Raw genomic sequence first — 21,216 nt, 5'->3', positions numbered from 1 at the left:
CTATTTCAAATTATTCGTTTGAACATCACTATTACCAAAATATCTTGCCTACTGCTATAACACACCTATGTAACAATATGTCTTGAGCAAAAAACATGCTTTCAATTGTTGTTTTTGTGATGTAAACAACCACAACCATCACCATAAAGTTAAAATCTTTAAACTGTTCCCTTGAACAAGCACTGACTTGTCTGCAGTTTCTTGTCCGAGACAGCTACAATAGTAGTCCTAATATCTAACCAAGATCTAGTCTCTGTCCCTGACATGACATTCCTCCTGACTAAACTACAAATTAACACTCATATTTGCTTAGGACGGATCATAAACATTCTATAGTACCTTCAGGCCACCATAAGCCGGGCATTAGTATTGTGAATGACACTACTCAAGCATGTCTAATCAGTAAATGTGCGTGTGCTGTGGCCGAGAGAGTATCTCTGAACCTTGCAGTACTTGGTATATCTGGTCAAGTGTCCACTTTCTGCCACCATTATGATGTTGAAGTCTGTTTGAATTATTCGTGCACAGAGTACGAGGGTGTGATTAAAGTCACAGGTTAAGGGTTATTTGAGACACAGATAATTTATTGGGTCATTTTCAAGACTAGATGCTCTTGACAAAATGAACATCGAGAGTGTTCTTATAAACAGTTCACGTGTGCATCTGAAGAAAAACACAAACCATCTCAAACTAAACATGTGATAGACATCAGTTCTATGCATAACTGCTTGTTTTCAATAATTATAGATTCAAATTATTATATTTTTATATTTTCCCTCCAACTAGGCATTTAAAAAAAATCCTGTAAAAGAAGTAATTAATTTGGTCTGGTCTAAATACCAATACATGGGTAGGCGTATAGTGTATCATACTGTCTTGATAAATTTGCAATGCATAGATACATAGGTAAATCAGAACACTCCAAGCAAAAATGCCCAATGCATCTACACCTATATCCTTCAACACATGATATACTTAACAGCTGTTATTACCCATAGGCTGAGAAATAACTGAGTTAATAAAAAACGTATGTGAACTTGTGCAAATATCACTTCTTGAGCGCCAGTGTGTTGTTTCCACCATCCGGTCATTGTTGATGTCATTTAAATCTTATTGTGACGTAAGGACGGAATGACATCACGACGCCATAGTTGAAGATTATTGAAGTCATTCACCAAATTGCTGTTTTCTAGGACACCCGTGGTGATCAGGGCATTTTTTGTAAAGGGGTGCTCAAAAGGATTATGAAATGATGGGTAATAAAGAAATTATTACACTTACATGAGTGTCATACTGGGTTTATAAAACTCACGTAAGAATTCATGTATTACCCTCGCACCCGCTCGAGAAATACAAGCATTCTAACACTCGTTTCGTAAAACCAGTATGACACACATGCTCGTATAATAACCTCTATGAATCTCACTAGGACCGAGCTGTAAAATAGGTCCCTTTATTCCTACCCATATTACATCAAGATTCAAGATCACAGGATTCAAGATACCAAGATTGAAAAGCAAACATCCCCAAAGTATGATATATGGCACTACTCTGCTCCCATTGTGATAAACAAACCAGCATTACAATACAGGAGGTCTCCTGCAGGTCCAACTGTGTTGTCTGTTGCTATGATAGCTGACTTCACCTCAACCATAGTAGACTGAAGGATTGAGGAAGTAGGATTTGGTGTTGTGTGTTATCCTGGTGTAATAGTCCCTACTACCCTCCACATAGATTAACATTAAGTCCCAGAAATAAAATGATCTTATTTCAAAATATACATCTACTAACTCCCAAATAAAACCCAAATGGAGCCAAGAACAATGATTCATTTCACTGCTGAGGCAATCTAGACTTGCCAAATCATTCCAGACTTGAGTTGGATTAATTTTTTAATTTATTCTCAAGGGTCTAGAATACAGACTACCCTTCACCATTGAGTCTGTACAGTGACAGCTGCAGTTTGTGTACTGTCTTATTCCATAATCCTCTTTTTTCCTGACCGCCTTCTGTTTCCTGATTGTATTGAAGTTCCTTAGCACTAAAACATTTAATCTGCTACTCATAGTTGTTTTGTTAGTTTGTTATTTTAACGCCTCATGCAGCAATATTCCATCTATATGACTCTAGCCTGTAAATGATTGAGTCTGGATCAGGCAAACCAGTGGTTGTTATCATGAGCACAACGTCCCATGCTGTCAGGGTATGATGACATGTCATGAACCAAGTCACTGAGCCTTATCACCAAATTCATTCATTTACATTTACGACAAGCGGAGGTTGCTGGGGACCAACTCCACACTTGACCATTAACAGGCCCCAGTGCTGTACCTGGGATATTGCTGACTGCAGCTTTAAATGCTCTTCACTTTGTTCTCAGGAAGTAATTTGTCATCCATCAAAATGTTATGATGGAAGGACACGACCACTGACAGAGACATGAAGTGAACATACCAGGTACAAATACATTATACAGTTGCTTATTTCATTGAGATGAAACATTTTTATATTTTCTGAGAGTTCACAGAAAACAAAACAAAAGAAACACGATAGTTCTCCCTGAATCCAAAAGTGAGGGTGCCAACCCCTAGCCCTGAATCCCATCTAATGTTTCACTCTAAGTCTTGTTGCTCACCCTACTACTTGACACATATCTCAAAAACATTGAGGAAATGGTGTGATTGATGTAACATTACTGAAAAAATATCAAAATAATAAAATATATTATGGATCAGTTTGTTTTTATCTGTATAAAAAATGGATTTATTATTTTTAAATCTGCATACTAAATACAATTTTATCTGCGCCCTGCATACTGCATGAAACAAGTCCAGAATACCTTCTAAATAGTCGTCTAATCCCACATACTCAGCACTGTTTGTCACAAGATGAGTCTGTCAGTATCATCTTCATAAGAAAGAAACAGGACACATTATCCCAGTGGAGGATTCATGTTACCAGATTTACAGGAACACACCTGTCTTGCCTGTAAAGCATGCTATGACAAGGGATTTTGTACTTCATGGTTTGGTTAATGCCATGCATAATCTGATTTTGTCATATATCATATATCATATTGGATCTGAGATTTGAGGTTTCTATATAGAAGCACTTGAAGCCTACACCTTACTGTGGCATGTTGGAGCTGAGGAAAACAGGAGATTAAGATATACCACTTGATGTTAGGTAATCCCAGGAATCTTGTCCATGTCACCTGCAATACAACCTACAGCTCTGTTTAGCTCAAGGAAAGATTAGTCTTTTCCAATTAAATTATTTCATTGGTGAATTGACTGGTACTTTGACAATATGAACAGCGTTAGAAATTGGCACTGTAGTCCTTACCAAACTGCCTAATAGTAAAAGTATCCTAAGGACTAGTAGAAATTGGCCTATTTTAAGGGTTTTGCTATATGTTATCATTATATGGACTAGTGGACAAAGACTGTTAGTTTCTAACCCTGTATGAATAGTCCCTAAATTTATAATCTATTCCCAAATTCATTCTGGGTCGAGATCAACGTGTCATATATACTACTCAAAAGAAGTTAAGGACCACCAGATTGACAGATTTACTATAGCAATATGAATACTTCTTTCAAGTAGTATAAATACATTGCAAGATTCCATGGCATTTGATTAGCTAACCAAGCAGTTATTTTTGTGTTCCTGTTTTTATAAACTTAAAATATATTAGAGCATGCCCACATACAGACTACTGTTTCTTGATTGGCTGCTTATAGAGTGGGTAAAGTTTGTGCTGCATTACTGTACTGATTGATGCCACTAATATCATATCTTTGTCTACATATTTTTATGATAATGATTAAATAATAGTCCGGGAAGTTATTATTGTTGACTTATGTATTTATAAGATTTGACTTCAATATTATTTGGGTTTATGGATGCAGATTAATGGAGTGTGCACAACTATTTAACGTGTATACCTCCATAAATGCAAAAACAATTCTTATTTGCACCCTTCAAGACATTTAATATTATCGTTAGATTGGACAGTATTTTAACACATGGGATTTTATGTCTTAGGTGTACATACAGCGTGCGAAATGAACATCAGACCTATGGCCTGTAGCTATCAAAATGCTTATTGGTCTGCGATGAGAGAAACTAAGCTGGACCGATTGTCCGTGAAGATTAAATTTATAGGATCAGTTAGAACGTCGAAGTGATAAGTTTGTTTACACATTTTAAATTGTTCAGACATCATTCATCTTGTCGATTTGACAACATCTATTCATTTATCCAGCTTAAAATGCAACAAGAAATATGTTCGAAAAAGGTCTTTATTCTTGCACCCTATTTGACCATTTGCAGTCTAGATTTTAAACTTTACAAGGGGTGCATGCCCCTGTACACCCCTAGAGGACCAGAACATTTCACACGTGGGGTGGTCCAACTTCCAAGGTTCTGGGGTTACCAGAACATATTCTTTGATCGGCATATGGGCTATATGAGATACTTCTTGGTGTCATACCCTGTATAGACATCATAGAAGTTGTGAGGACATGTAGTTTCAACAGCAAAGTTGTATTATGTCATCATATCTTCAAACAGAATATGTTTTATAAAATCCAGTATAATAAAAAGAGCAAAACAGGTGTTTTTTCTTCTATTACAATATTACTTTTGCACATATTGAGGTAGTACTTTATTGGTATTGAGCTAGTACTTTATTGGTATTGCGCTAGTACTTTATTGATATTGAGCTCGTACTTTATTGGTATTGAGCTAGTACTTTATTGGTATTGAGCTAGTACTTTATTGGTATTGAGCTAGTATTTTTCATGGTTTGAGTTTAGAACTTACACAGCTCACCCAATCCAAAACACAATCATTTTATTTTAGCCTCGATCTATCACAGTATCAGCAGATGAATTACCACAAATGGCTGTCAAACTGAAATCATTTATGTCTATCTATCTATCAGCCATTGGCAAACAAGCCTAACACAGTTGGCTTTTGTTTATTCCTTCGTCTGTCACATATAAACAGCAAATAGTTTGTCTTCTATCAGTTCACACAGCCAGTTTATCATGAACTAACTTACGAACTATCACACTTATTTCCCAGATTGAGCAATATTTCACACTTTCACTCTTCACTGACAAGCAATGTGCGTATTACAGCTCATCAAAGGCGTTTGAGTACAATTCAGCAATAAATAGGTCTTACGAGCCAAGTCAATTAAGAGTTCTCAATACAGGTGCAATAATGTTATCAAACTTTTTTATAGGTCATACTGATTGTATCTCAATCAAGGAGAAGTCAATATTTGACCTTTCTGATTTCGTATGGCACTGCCTGGATATGGTGGTATGTGATATCATTTATCAAATGGTACGGCACCAGGTCCAAGATAAGGGTTGACAACCTTGACGGCAATCTGATATCGCCCTGGGACAATATATTTATGAGAGGACTACAATGTAGTACACTTGACACAGTGAATGTAAATGCCTGTAATTAAACTATTGTTATACACATTAGTGTTGCTGTGATTTTCATTGTTCTTCTAGTTAAAGGGGTGGTGGGGTAGCCTCGTGGTTAAAGCGTTGGTTTTACACGCCAAAGACCTGAGTTCGATTCCCCTCATGGGTACAGTCTGTGATGCCAATTTCTGTTGTCCCCAGCCATGATATTGTTGGCATATTGCTCGAAGCAGCAGAAAACAATACTCACTCACTCACTCTTCTTGTAAAGGAAATAATTATCGCAGATCTGTATGTAAAGTGTTTGACAATGTTTTGAATTATAGAAATGTTATTCGAACTGTGACCTACTTGATTAACAAATCTGGTTAAATATGATCATGAACATTCTGTTTGGTCAACATGATTATCTTATATTTGTTTGTTGTATTACACCAAGGTACACAACATTTCAGTTACATGATGATGCCTTGGAAATAATCGAGTCTGGACCAGAGCAACATCCCATGTCATCAGGGCATGATGACAGTCAAGTTACCTAGCCTAACCGCCCAATCCAATTTAATCATCCCGCTAGCCAAAGAATAGAGTCCTGTGGGCTTATCTGACCCAGGTCCCTACAGGGTTAATATAAGAAAACATTTACTGAACACTGTATGTTTACAAACAAACATGGCTCTACCATGTAAAGTCATACTCTTACTCCTCCTACAATGATATGAAGCAAAAGCCTAAGCTAAAGCCTTCAACTAAGCATCATCAGGATCATTGTAATGTTTGATAAAAAGGCCTGGTAGCACTTTGGAAGTGTGCTGAAACATTATCTTTTTCAAAAATTTATCCTGAGATAACAATCTCTTTCTCAGGGAATCATTCCCAGGGTTAGATTTAACTGTATAAAACATGCACCAGCGCAACATGTGATCTAAAGGTGCAACCTAATATTTATGTCTACGTGCACCAACTGCATGCTGAAATCTTTCACGTGTGTCTAACCCTTACATGTCCACACAACATCGATCTTTGAACACATTCAATACCTTTAAGCTTTATTTACCATACGACTTCAATCCCCATGCTATGTGTAATGCATTTGAGGGCTTAATGCCATGAAAATGAGGGTATTACAAAATTAGGTGCACATTTCAACTTTGATAAATTTATGGAACCAGGATGCAACCTGGTTTTGTCTGGTGCAGTTGAATCAAGTTCCCTAAATATTCCTGCAGCTCAAGCCCTTGCTGTCTACATTTCACAACTTTTAAGGTACAATCGAGCATGCTAGTTCTACCAAGATTTTAAAAAGCGGCACACAACTCTTGTTCAAAATTGTTTGACCATGGCTACAACATTCCAGGCCTCAGTAAAGCTTTCAAAAGGTTTCATGGTAGAGATGTGGAGAACATTTCTAACTTTGAGGCATCAGTAACATAACTATGTCCAATGCAATTCTCTATTTTGACTTGTACCATATCTTCCCATGTTTTTTTCAGGTCAACAACTGACTTGGCTTTGCATGTGTTTGTGACAGGGGCCACTAGTGGGGCAGGATATGCTCATCTATGCACAAACACCCGGTATTGTCACTATTTGATAGTGATTCATAAACACATGCTCATGTTGGAATCGTACAATTGTTTTTGGCAGAGATTTCTTATATGAAAAGTGACTGATAAAAAATGACTGCCCCTGCAAAACTGTCACTAGCCAAGTACTACAGTCAGACTTTAACCATTAGTCCACATCTTGAAACTAATATCATCGGAAAATGATGCTAACAGACAAATTCGAGCTTGTAGACTCATACGATTTTAGCTAAGACCAGTATTATATACAGGCCTAGCTGGGAACTGACTTAAAATAACAGGTCCTCAGTTTTCTGTGCTGGCCACAGTCAAGCAATGCATCATTCAATTGTGAAGACTACTCTTCTCCAAAGTCTTGTTCTCAATGCCATGAATGGCCTAGACATCTAAGCCACATCAACCTGCGGTGCTGAGTAGCATCCCTTAGACATGCCAGGATGCTATGATCATGGGTTCAAATCCCAGAATTGCCCTGATGATGATTCTTGGTTTGTTAGCACCATTCCGATAAGGGTTAGAAATTAATTTTTATTTCCACCAGTCCACAAAAATGATACTCTACAGAGCAGCCATGTGTCATGGCAAAAGTGGTAGTCCACAAGGAAATCTAATTAGTACTTCAACAATTTGACTAGTCTCTATAAAACGTACGTTTATGTCAGACCCTGCCCATGTTCATGGGTTTTACAAGAAGTAAACATTAAACACCTGCATGATTCAGGCTGTCCTCACACATTAGTGAACACTGCGATAGAACTGAATTGCTATTCCAAGCAGTGTTAAACCAATTCACTTATTCTATGATAAGGTAAGCTATGTAGGGGAAGGCCGTGTAATACCCAACATGACTCAAGCTTATCAACACCCACCTTCAGCTTCACATCAGAGGTGATTTGAATCCATGAATTTCGACCACATAAAACAACCATGGCTGGGTCCTCTATAAATCACCTTTGTTTAAAGCTTTACCTCTCAGTTTCTGATCACAACACATAATAGCCTGGCTTTAGGCAAAAATTTCAAGTGTTCTTATCAGGAAACTTTGTGAATTGTGGTTGCCATGGTTGCATGAAATAAAAATAATAGCTTAGAAATTTCAATTCTGTACTGTGAAACTCCCAGTGCTGGAAACACTGTGAATACACAGTGTCATTTAGAAAGTGGTCAAATGTAACAAATGTTATATTTGGGATAATGATGGGAGAAGTGCCAATTTACACTTGTCAGAGGGGTACACAAAGTAAGTGATCTAGACTAGCAGTTGTCGGAATTTCATTTTTGTGGAACCCTCAGTGGTTAAGTGGCTTACATCGCTGAGCTTGTGTGCTCGTGGTTAGGTTGTTTTACTCTGGGAGTGTGGGTTCCAATCTCGGATCAGAATCAACCCAAAAAAGTGCTAGAATCTGTACTTTACTAAAAAAGTATTATCCCAGATATAACATTTGTTACATTTGAAACACTATTTCTGAATTTATCACAGCCACAAGTCTGAAGCCCGAATCCAGCAAGATGTCTTTCTGTCTTGTATTTGTCCGCTTGTTGTTTAATGACACACTCATCAATATCCCAGCTATATGAGGCACCTTGTGAATAATCAAGTTTGTACCAGACAAACCAGAGATTGATATCATGAGCAGCGTCCCACAGATGGGGTACCATGATATGTAATCAACCTAGTCACTGAATCTGACCAACCAATATTTTTAGATTTGGTATGACAAGCATCGATTGCTGGGGACCAAATCTAAACAGGAATCCTAACGCCATCATGGTGCAATGACACGCTATCCATCAAGTCACCTGCCTGACAACCGAATCCATTTAGTTGCCTCACACGACAAGCATTGGTTGCTAGGGAACTAACCTGGAATTCTGTCTAGTATGATAATCTAATATTGTAGATATATTAACCAAAGAATCTACTAAAAATGACCACAAAAGACAATTTCTAACCAGTCACAAAAACTTCTTTTGGAACAAACAGTCCTTAAATGTAGCCATTTCCCTAATATGAACTTGTTATTTCAATAATAAAATAATGTAAATAGGAACAAAAAATTATGCTTCAAAAGTCACCAGCTTTAGTCTTAGCACCAGGCTCTAGTCTCATACAGCTGTGTCTCTACAGCCCTACCAGGTGAAGGAATATCAACGCTCAAGCTGAATAGCAAATAATATTATACAGTGGCTACTTAACAGCTCGTAATTAACATGATTACCAAGCATGTCATTGACAACAGCAATCAACAACAAATGTAATGCATACCTGTCAATCAAAACTGTGTCATTACTGAGTATTTATGTGCCGTCTCACGCCTCTGCACATTGATTGATGGAAATCAAGCAGGAACATGGACGGTAGGAACACATTCGTATGGATTAAGGGGGTTTTACATCATCGAGGGCTGACAAAGAAACCACTGTAGGAACGATCTTAATAGCATCAGCTGATCCATCAAGGCTGTCATTACGCATGCTTGACACTGGTATTATCGAACCTGCTTGCCAGATGAAGTGGAGATTAAGTGTGTTCAGGGAAATCAACAATTTCGAGTGTATTTTTCTGTAACAAATCTACTTTATGAAGCGTGGATAGGGTAGATACGTGAAAATACTTAAAGTTACCATGGCATGTTTGGGACTGTTTACACTACTTACACAAAATAAACAACTGAAAAGTAAATTCACCCTTTGATGTTATGTCAGACAGCCCCTGGGCTTCTAACGTCAGTATTGCAAGGGTTTGTGTACACTAAGTTCATCCAACACCTGCGAATATATATAGCCATGATGTGGTGTAGGAGAGGTACAGGGGTATGCATCCCTGACTTTTTTGGGGGCATTAATTATGCAGATTACAAAAAAGGATATAATTACAAAAATAAATGAATTGACTCATTTTCAGCTAACAAAAGGACATACATTACAATAGGGGCAATGATAAATTCTGTTGTACAGAGGCCTATCCAGGATGTGATAAACCCACTGATATGAGAGCTGGGTGCAAATATATTTGGTCTGAGAATGTCCTTCACTCCAAGATAGCTTACATAACAGCATCTCTGATACAGGGGTTGATTTAACTGCTTGCCCGTTTCTCATCGAAATTACATGATTCACAAGCAGTGGTCAGTTAAACCTATGAAAGGATTGCTGAAACATAAAGTAGATCGCACATCTGTCTTGTCAAAATGTCATCCCTTCTCTGTGTATGTTTAATAAGTTTAAATGGACACTGCTTGTGAATCATGTAATTTTCATGAGAAAATATTTGCTGGGGATGAAGTCATGTGAATGGTGGCTCTCGGTTGAGTTTTGTGACCAACTCGTGTTATCCCAGGACAAGCTGAATAGCGACTCGTGCCCCTCTCATGGCCATTTTTGCGTCTTGGGTATATTTTTCAAATCAAGACATATGTAAAATAATAAATTATTTCTTGAGGGATTCTTTGACAAAGAATTTGAAATCATACATGCATTCTGATTGGTTTGTTGTATTTTCGCACATAACATTCATCGATAGGGGGACGAGTGTTATTTGAGGTTATGGAAAGGGGCGAGTGGTGACGAATGCTTGGTAGAAAGACACAACAGAGGGCTATTTTGTAATGTAATTATTTGTAATTAACAACATCTTTATTTGCTCATAAAATCGCCACAAAATGAAGCAAATGGAAGCCATGATTTAATCTCAGAGTGCCGGAAATGACATTTTAGGGGTGAAGAGTTCTAAAATTTTCAGCGCACCCTGGGTAACTCAGCCATGGCCTCCAAAATTTAGTTTTGGGCCAGTTAGTTTGGAGAAGGGTCAGTTACTTTTGAAAGGTGCATGCCATGCTGGGAACATACAAATTTGTTGTTAAATCTACCCCTGTGATATAACTTAAGACAGCTTTCACATTCACTGTAACTTGGGGTTGGTTAAGGTTGGTGTGGGTAATAGAGATACATAAACATATTTCAAATGACACAACAACCACAATGATGTGATTCACCTCAGTGAAGCAATCAAAGGAATGGAAATGACATCAGAAAGTAAATCCTTAATCGAGATAAAAATTAGTTTAATAAAAATATGCAATGTGCTGTGAATGGATTGGATCATTTCTGGTTAACACTACAGTATATGGCAGAGACCCAAATTCTACACAAATCTATTTCTTGTGAATTTTTTTTTCATGCAATAACATAAGTTTCACTCACTCATCCATAGAAAGAGACCTACATTGAAAAAACGGAAATTAGTTGATACTCCAATTCATCAGACTCAAAGCAGGAAGTATCATAAATTTGATAAAATCAATAAATGTAAACAAATAGTGAAGTGAAAATGATATACATTTAACTTTCTATTGTTTTTTTCATCACAACTGTCAGAACGCAAATTAACAGTGTTCAAAGATTCAACTACTATAACAGAAAACCTAAAGGACCTCGGTCCTCTATATTTTGAACATTGCTTTATTTAAAACAGTTTGAATCTGAATTTTTGCTACATGTTTTGCAACAGTTTGAGGTTCAAAAGGGGTAAACAATATATAGACATGGAATACACGTGCATCATAAATGCTGGATTCACAATCAAGCACGACTGTCAAGGGGTCATTGTCATAACCCTAATGTTAAAAAGGTGTAGATTCAGGGGTCCATAGATTTGAAAAATATAGAAAACTCAAGGATCCTGGGATCCCCTTAATTTTGAACACTGCAAATATAGACACCCAAATATGATAATAAATATTACACAACTAAAACATACATCTTTCCCATCTCACACAAATATCTATCTAGCGCTATCTAAGGTCAGCCAAGTCTCTGTATATAAAAATTGCCAACAAAAACACCAAACCTAGAAAAATATGTATGTTATCATATCACATTACTTGTTAAGCTGCTCTGCACCCAATGCTTGATCTACCAAACTGAAAGGCAGATTTCAGGACACAAACATTATAGAATCTGATAGGGACATTGTTTTGTCACAAGTCACAAGCCATGTGGTCTTTTGTAATGTTGTAAACACAGCAGCCAGCTGGATAAAACATACTGGTATTCATTTCTTACAAACATAGAATATACTCTGACAGATATCTGTTGTTGTTGTTGTTGTTGATGTTATTCAATATTTGTTGGAGAATGCATTATAGTAGAAATAGTGGTTTGATAAAGTACACAAACAGATTAAGGTCACCAGCTGTGTGAGATTAAGCATGGTAAAATGTGGTGGTAAGTAGGGCTGGGATGAGTCCAAATTTACTACCCGGGAACCCACCACCCTAGTACCTGACCCTACACGGGAACCCACCACCCTATTACCTGACCCTACCCGGGTACCCACCACCCTATTACCCAACCCTAACCGGGTACCCACGACCCTATTACCCGACCCTACCCAGGTACCCACCACCCTATTACCCGACCCTACCCGGGTACCCACCACTCTATTACCCGACCCTACCCAGGTACCCACCACCCTAGTACCCGACCCTACCCAGGTACCCACCACCCTATTACCTGACCCTACCCGGGTACCCACCACTCTATTACCCGACCCTACCCGGGTACCCACCACCCTATTACCTGACCCTACCCGGGTACCCACTGTGGGTCTCAGGAGATGTCTCAAAATGTCGATTGGGAACATTTTTAGCATAGCCCTGGCAAAACATATTTAGATACATGTATTTAACAATCTGGTCATTCATACACTGAATTTGAATTAAGTTATATCAAGGAATGGGTGCACAGTCAGAAAGAAATGCGAACATTAGTGACTTTAGTGTAACCATAGAGTTCTAGATAATTATTTATTAATAATATATCATGTGACTAACCACGGGTCCGGGTATTCCTGCGGGTACCCGGGTCCTATTCAGTAACCACCCGACCCGGGTACCCTTGTTACCCGTCCCAGCCCTAAGTGGTAAGCTTAGGAAATACATACCAAGGTATATCCCTAAAAGTATGTAATACTGATGACATAATGTCAAATTAAAGCCGAACCAAATCAATTATTGTCAGGCTGTTTTTAGTTAATTTCTGAAAAATATGTCTTAAAACTGAAGTTTTAACAAATACAAACTAGGTGCTAAAAATCATATCTTATATTTTATCTATAGTAGGCTCATCTATACATCAAGAAAATAGACTGGTCTTGCCATGATGAAAAACACCAGAGAAAAATCTATCAGGTAAAAAGCCTGTTAATATACTCAATGCAAAACATAAACATATCCAACATCAGTCATCAATACAACACATACAATACAATACACATACAATACAATACAATCACAGGTACAACATAGTAAAACTTGCATTCTAAAAGACCAAGGATGAGAATTATTTTTTTCATATTGGATTCAAGTGATATTCTTCTGACACAATAACCCTATTGTGAACTTTGTATCAGGAAAATCAACCAAATTTGTCTTATGTAAGAACTAGTCTCTCAACAGGTGCTGTGATGCAAGTTTAAGACAAATCCCGTCCAAAGCTTCTTTTGGAAGAGAGAGTCCCTCAGCTGGTATCAGTGAAAAGAAATACTTGTGTTTCATGTAACCTGACTGACCCATTATTTTACTTGTGACCAAGATAGAAGAAACTGCCAAGAAACCCATATTTCCATTTTGAAATACATTGGATGTTTCATATCATTTTTGGCCCACAAATCCAAGAAATATTCCATCTGAATATTTTAATCAGTTCAAAGCAAGCCATATATGTTACAAATCATTCTCTTTTCTTTTTACAAACCATCCCATATCTGTCAGTGCCTAGTTATCTGAAACACTAGAATTTGTTTCTTGTCCTTACAATGCAAGTTTCTGACAATCCCAGACATGTAGTTACAATACTTAACATGACTACTTACGGATTGGCTTGCCTCTCAACAACTGGTACTAGTTTCCCACCAACTATTTTGGAGCGGAACATAGGTGTGTTTTCGGTACCAAAGGGAGCATACCTTGTAGATGTATTGACATGATGCAAGTCAAACTGCTGTTGCTCGCTCTGAAATTAGATACATATAATGCTCTTAATTCACCCTTGTTATGGATACACAATAACACATATCATTCATAGTTGCATGTGATCATTTTACTTTATTTAGTACATAGAGATTTAAGAAACCATTGCCTGTCACCCACGTACAGTAACATATACGGGTTGGACATGTTAGTCTATCACTGAGGTTTGAAATTGCCATTGCCCGACACCTGGGTACAGAAATATGTACAGCCCTGAAATGTTGTTACAAAGATTAAACAAGTTATTATTCATAAAAAAACATCGTGTTTTAATATTTACAAGATTGGCAAGGTAGACTATCACTGGGGATTGAAATCATCATTACCCACCACCTGCGTACAGTAATATAATAATTTACAGCCTGGACAAGTCAGTTCATTACTGGTAATCACTTGTGCATTAAGTGAAATTATGCAAATATACAACTAAAAAGAAGTTAAAGAACACCCCATTCTTTCACATTACTATACTTAATCTTTCATTTCATGAATTGGGTGTTCTTTAACTTCCTTTGAGTAGAATATATTATACATAGAGGCATTGATAGTGATGCAATTATTTACAGTAATTGTTACTGAGCACCATAATGTTTACTTCACGATTAATGACTAGTTCATTCCAATTCTTCCACTGTCTTCATTGTTTGCAAAGCAGCTCAAAGCACTGTGACATCATAGGAACATATTGTCATCAATTATTGAAGATTACATTATCCATTGTTTGTGACATCACACATGATTTTATGTGACGTTCCAACAATAGAGTAGCTGCACACAAGAAACAAACATTTTTCTATATTTTCCATAGGTTACTGAAGAACTTTTCCGATTGTGGCCTCGTCCAAAGAATGTCATCAGTTTCATTGACTTAATCGTGTTAATATTACCAATCTATTGTCACTGAGAACCTATTCTGCATTAGCAAATGACATCATTCTAACTGGCAATATTACACAATACAAAACAAGATGCTGGTACAACATAAAGTTTACACAGCCATCTTATGGCCCTGGGGCAGCAAAGACATTTGGCAAGTATAAAACATTAAACAAATCATAAAAATCACAATTTGAAATCACCCGATATATCGAGCATTGAAAAATGATATTGTGATACGTATCATGGAAAAAATGTACCTCAATTTACCGATAATACTGAGAAGCTTTCTATTATTTTCAATGTTACACTGGGGCTAGTACAAATTCCTGTGGGCAAGTACAAATTTTCAAATTTCCCCATTGTTTTAACAAGGGCATTTTATCTTTAGTGAAGCTTTTAAGTTTAGTTCAAACCCTGTTAACATTTGAGGTTCATATGCTATGTTCCCTGCGCAAATTGCCAAACTGTTGGCATTACGTTTCCAATGTAGAAACAGGGGGGAATAATTCTAAGTTTGTTTTTCTGTCATCTGCTATTTGGATAAATGCCTAACTGAGGTATTCTTACTGATTCGGACTAAAGCAAGCACGCATAAGACATACCTGTAATATAATATCAGGTATGTGGTAAAATGAATTTGTTGTCCCTCGGTCCCCCTCGAGACTGGTTAGCAACTTATAATATCTAAGAATACAGCAAATGAAATCTCAGAGATCCATATTTGACTTTCAAATATATACATTTATCCTTTTCATAACCCATTTATCAATCCCTATTCATAACACAATTAACATGTTCAAGGAAAAATGTCCCCATTTCTGTGCAGCCTCAAGCAGCATTCACTCAGTGGGCAGGTTATGACTTAACAACATATTCCATTCAATAAATATCTCATTAAGATTCTTTGAGTCATTTTTTTAATTTTATGCAAGTTTGTGTACAACTCACACAAGTACATACACTCGACCCATGCTATAAGCAGAGGATATAAACATTAGACAATCCCTACTATGAACCAGCCTGCTGACAACAAAAAAACTTCTTGGTAACAGACCCTTTAAAAATTATATTAAATTTCGAAATAAACTTATGATGAAATAGGGGTGGTGGGGTAGCCTAAAGGGGCTCTAACACTTTGCCGAGTTGCGTCCTGAGTATGGACCCGAGCTGACTCGGGGGAACTCACATGGAGCTCGTAGCGAGGTCGTACTAAACTCGGGGTAACTCCGGATACCTCGTACTGATCTACGAGAGTTTTGGAACTGCTCAAAACATTCGGGCCGCCAGCCAACTCCTAAGAAACTCGTAACAAACTCGTAACACACTCGTAACACACTCGTCCTACTCGTAGTACCATCGTGGCGACCTCATGGTGGTTATACAGAACTCGTATGAGGATCGTCTGCAAAATTTATTGCCGAGTTGACCGAGTCTAATACAAGCTAGACGAGATTCCATGTTAAATCATGTGCCAAATTCCTGCCGAATTATTTAGAAGCTCGTAGCCACCTCGTACCAAAGTCGTACAGCTCGTATCGAGATCGTTGTGTTCGTATGCCACTCTTAATAGACTCCTAATAGGACTCATATTGGACTCCTATGGGGCTCGTAACACACTTGTAGCGTACTTGTATGATACTCGTATATATGTAGTCTCTTTCCGAGTCCTAACCGAGCTCGGCAACTACCTCGGCAAAGTGTGAGAGCTGCTTAATGGTTAAAGCGTTCTCTCATCACGCTGAAGACCCAGGTTTGATTCCCAACATGGGAACAATGTGTGAAGCCCATTTCTGGTGTCCCCCGCCATGATATTGCTGGAATATTGCTATAAGTGGCGTAAAACCATACTCACTCACTCACTCACTCACTAACTATGATGAAATAGTTAAAGATATATTTATTATGTCTTAAATCAATTTGCCATTCAAGAATCAGAATATCTGAAATAGAATATCAAAATACAATATTATTGTAATCAGATCAACAATTTCATGACTTGCTATTGCAATACCATCATTGTATTCGCTATTAGGAGTGTAACAGCTTCAGATAAGCTGGGAATTGTAGGTGATTTTAAGTGGTCCATACATACAATTTTCGCCGCTATTTTGCCTTTTACGCCTAATGGCATCTGTTTTGTAAAATAATTGAGACTAGGGTGCGCACTTTACTCGTTATACGGTAGTTATTCTCAGGCAAGGACATTTTATATTCCTTTTGTTGTCAAAGACATATGTATATCAATATCAGCTACTAAAAGATACTGTCATTTGTCCTTAGTTACCAAGTGAAATTTGACTTTTACTTGGGCCTAATACCAAAATGATTTACAAGATTTAGCAACAGTTTAACAACTTCAAACTATTTGTCATTTTGAATGATAAAAGAGTAATTAGACACAAATATAATGACATCAGAATACAAGTTAAATCCCAAACACACTTCAACCAAATGCCATGATCAGGTGTGATAAGTCTGAGATTGTCAAGTGTTAACTTCGGGCAACAGAAGACATAAGTAAAACCCAACAGATCAGACATAGGACTCTGCCAACCTGTCCTCGGTAGCCATGTACGGTAGGCATTGTTGCCAAGAGAAGCCAGACAGTTGACACTGTTTACCTGACAACTAACTACTAGATGGTCTAACAACTAACTACTAGTTGGACTACAACGATGTCAACTGGAGATGGAAATGCAATTCTCATTGTCATTCAAGATATTTATTACACTTACCATTTGGGTACTCTATTCTGCATTGGTTGTTGGCTGATAAGGACAAAAAATAAAACATACATCTTTATGGATAACAACTGTCGCTAATGCAAAAAAACAGAAGTCAGTTTCCATAAAGATGTACATTTTCTTATTTACTAACCAACTTTTAGAATGCCAATTAAACAGTAAAGATTGAAATATTTGGTGTTAGTCCACACAAAATTATATTTTCATCCTAATTTCAAATTGAAGAAAATGGAATTATTTTTTATATTATTTTTTTAAACAAAATGTTCCAAGACAAGTAAAATATGCATACTGTAAGCATGAATACGGGCTGGGCTGAATTTGAACAGTTATTCAGTCATATCAAGGCATGTCCGCTTGATGCGAGAGAAAAGCCAGAATTGATGTTGGTGTTAGACCTTTACCACTTTGGTGAAACCTACGAGCACAGGTATGGTGCTGACAAACCTAGAAACATAATCAAACGAATCTTGGATTCAAACCCATGACCTCAGGGTTCTAGCACGCACTACTGCACAGTGAATTGTGGTGCCTTAGAGGTTCTACTACACCAATCAGAATCAGTTGTTTGGACAGATGCTTTCTCAGAGAAGATGAGTCTAGACTGAGAAATTGGGCAGCTGTGCCTGTGGGATGATATTGTGTATGATTTTTAAACGAACATCCATCCAGTAATTAAAACTGACAATGTTTTTCAGTATTTAGTGCTGTCTTTCTTTGACATTAGGATATACGCTGAATGTGACCACAGATATTTTCAAACAGGTGATATTTGGAGCAGAGCTGGGGTGGTGTGTTTAGCTTCCTGTACTCGGAAAGGAACTGGCTAAGCTAGCCAAAATTTATACTTTTATCACAGCTTTAAGGCCAGACTGTGCCTACATGTACATGTAATGGCTGTTAAATGCGTAGTAATTGAAAAAGATAATATAACGTTACTGTAGAAAAAGATGGGAAAACATTTGGTTTTGTGTAACCACCCACAAAATAATATCCAAACAGACCACCTAAACAGACCTATTCCTGAACAAGTATGCAACTGTCCTCATCACAAGGGACATAATCTTCCCATGGCTAGGCAGCAATTGAATTACAAAACACTCATTGACTCTGAACCTTCTGATCCCAAATGAAAATTATCATCATTTCACAAGTAAATATTTTTATTTATTTTCCCAAAAGCCTCAGGGTTACCACATGCTGTGAATTTCACGACTTTGTAGGGGGTATCTACAACAATGATATGCTAAAAGGTGCATGGTTCAAATGTCAGTATGTTTTGGTAAATGGACACTCATTTAAAGATTATTTACTCAAACCAAATAAATTCACACAAATAAGTTCATTTTGGGCTAACACCGTTTTTTTTATCAAAGGGGAATCCATAAATCATTGACTGGTTTATATGTTATTTTGTGATCAGATGAACTACATATCCATAACTTTTGGTAGGGATCATGGTGGTTAGAAACTTGAACACTCTGCTGGGTGTATGCAAGAAGCCAGGCAGACATTAGATCAGAATGTCCTACATGTGAAAGTCATTACAAATCACAAACAGCACTCTCCTCGACCCTGTCCAACAATCAACCCTATATACATAATTCATATCTTCTTGTCATTGTCGGCCCCAAACTGAAAGTCCTAAGTGTCCTCAGAGTACTCCATTGTCCTCCTACATATACTTTCTCGTTCTGTTGTGTTGAGATGAGTACTGTATACAACAGAATAATGTTCACACACCCTGCATTGACAGTAATTGTATATTTTGGTAGAATTTGTTTTTTAAGATCAAAACTGTATTGTCAAATCTGTTAATGGCAGTCAATCACTGGGGGAAAGGATTGAAAAAAATCTGCACAAAAAACATTCCATGATCCTTTTGACTTAAAAAAGCTTTCTTGCACATTACATTTAAATATTTTCAGTCAAGAAAGCTATATCAGTACAGAAATCGACAAGGCTATCCTCTTTCATTTAAATCCTCTTCAAGTCTCTGAATGAGCAGACATTACTCACTTATGGTACGTGGGATTCAGAGGTCTGTTTACAGGTTATTCAGGACTCAGGAGTGTGGTACGCGGGACACAAATAAAATTGTATTTGGTACGTGGATTCAACATTTAAAAAAAATAATGGTATATGTAAATATTTCCTTTAAATGTTATATTTTTTCAGTAATTAAATTTGAAATTGCACCCTTTTCTCAATACTTTTAAGATTTGTGTAAAGTAGTATTTGGGATTCATAGGTGAACAATGAGACTTAGAGGGAAAATTTAGATGGTATTCAGGATTCAGAGGAGTGTTGGCACCTTCATTTATGATATAGCAATTCTCTGTGCAGACTTGCATTCCTCAGACATACCAGTAGCCTATGATCTAGGGTTCAAATCCCAGTGACCATATAATATTATATCTATTTTCTGGTCTCTGTTTTGATGTATCAGTTTTATCTTCTACATTTGGAAGTGCCAACTTTATGCCAAATATGATCCAAGTTTGCCTGCTTCAGTAAACTCTTTGTCAAATCAGATCATAAAATTAGCCATTCAAAAGTATAATAGCTAGGGCATTTTAGAAGCTGTAGTATCAGTGAAGACAGGGTTGATATGGATTTAAATTTCTTTAATATTCCTCTGTGACATTTCGCTACAGATGCCAGTACCTTTATCAAACAAGTGATATCTGCACTGAAGTTTGCATTGAAACAGTCAAGAAGTCAACTCTGTCTTCATTAAATACACATGTGTACAAAACTCATGCTGAATAGCTCGGGGCCGATGTACAATAGTACTTATTTTTGGCACCCTATCTAATAGGAAATAATTCCAAAATACATGTTCAGGCTAGAAGACTTAAAAGTATTTGGCACATACTGTTAAGGGACTAGTCTTTTATTGGGGGCCATGGAGAGATTGGTCTTTGGACTATCATGTTTTTAGAACTGTGTCTTTGCCCCTATTATTACATCCTCTGTATCTCCAGGGGTAACATTTCAGTAAACCTACACTAACTCTAGGATCCATTCCGTGGTTTTCGCAATCTCAAATTACCTGCCCTTGACTTCCATTTGCCAGTTTGATTGGCTACTCTACTGGGTCTTATGTACCAATCAGAATTGAGGTTACAAACTAGTCTCAATGTTGGGTTGGCCAGTCCCATGAATTATGATCGAGTTTGCGAAAGATTCAACATTGAAAAACTGACACGAAAAAGAGAGCCCTCAAAAATCTTTTTGATGCAAAGGATGTCTTCATGTCCATTAAACTGGTGGTCACTTTGGTTTCTAGGTTATACGCGTTCTGTCCTTTACCCTTTCCCTTGTGTCGACATTTAAATATTAATGAAAATCAAGGGTGGGTAATTTGCAATCATAAGAACCATTTTATTTCAACTATATTTTTTCATTTTCTGGTTGCATGTGTGTTTGGGCTCAGATCGTCTCAATCTGTAAATCAAAGACAAAAATGTGTGGCCTTAATTACTTGTACTTCACATGCTGTATGTCATTACATTCAATAGTC

At 37.2% G+C, this 21,216-nt stretch overlaps 1 protein-coding gene across 10 annotated transcripts in view; it reads right to left on the bottom strand.

The window, feature by feature from the left end:
• The window catches only part of LOC124138759 (keratin, type II cytoskeletal 1-like), a 69,689-nt gene that overhangs the window by 24,355 nt on the left and 24,118 nt on the right, over nucleotides 1-21,216 (bottom strand). For 4 of the 10 annotated variants that reach the window (XM_046505612.2, XM_048399709.1, XM_046505609.2 and 1 more), the window contains exon 2: nucleotides 14,004-14,050. In XM_046505612.2, coding sequence (XP_046361568.2) covers nucleotides 14,004-14,050 — 47 coding nt within the window. Of the gene's footprint in view, nucleotides 1-11,919; nucleotides 11,959-13,910; nucleotides 14,051-21,216 lie in introns of all 10 variants that reach the window. The other 6 variants (XM_048399706.1, XM_048399705.1, XM_048399707.1 and 3 more) reach the window with 2 other exon arrangements.

This window comes from Haliotis rufescens, unplaced genomic scaffold, assembly GCF_023055435.1.
Source record: "Haliotis rufescens isolate VD_foot unplaced genomic scaffold, xgHalRufe1.0.p SCAF_2, whole genome shotgun sequence".
NCBI classification, from domain to species: Eukaryota; Metazoa; Mollusca; class Gastropoda; order Lepetellida; family Haliotidae; genus Haliotis; species Haliotis rufescens.
Note: the sequence above shows the minus strand (reverse complement) of the source record. Positions and strands in the feature narration are given on the sequence as shown.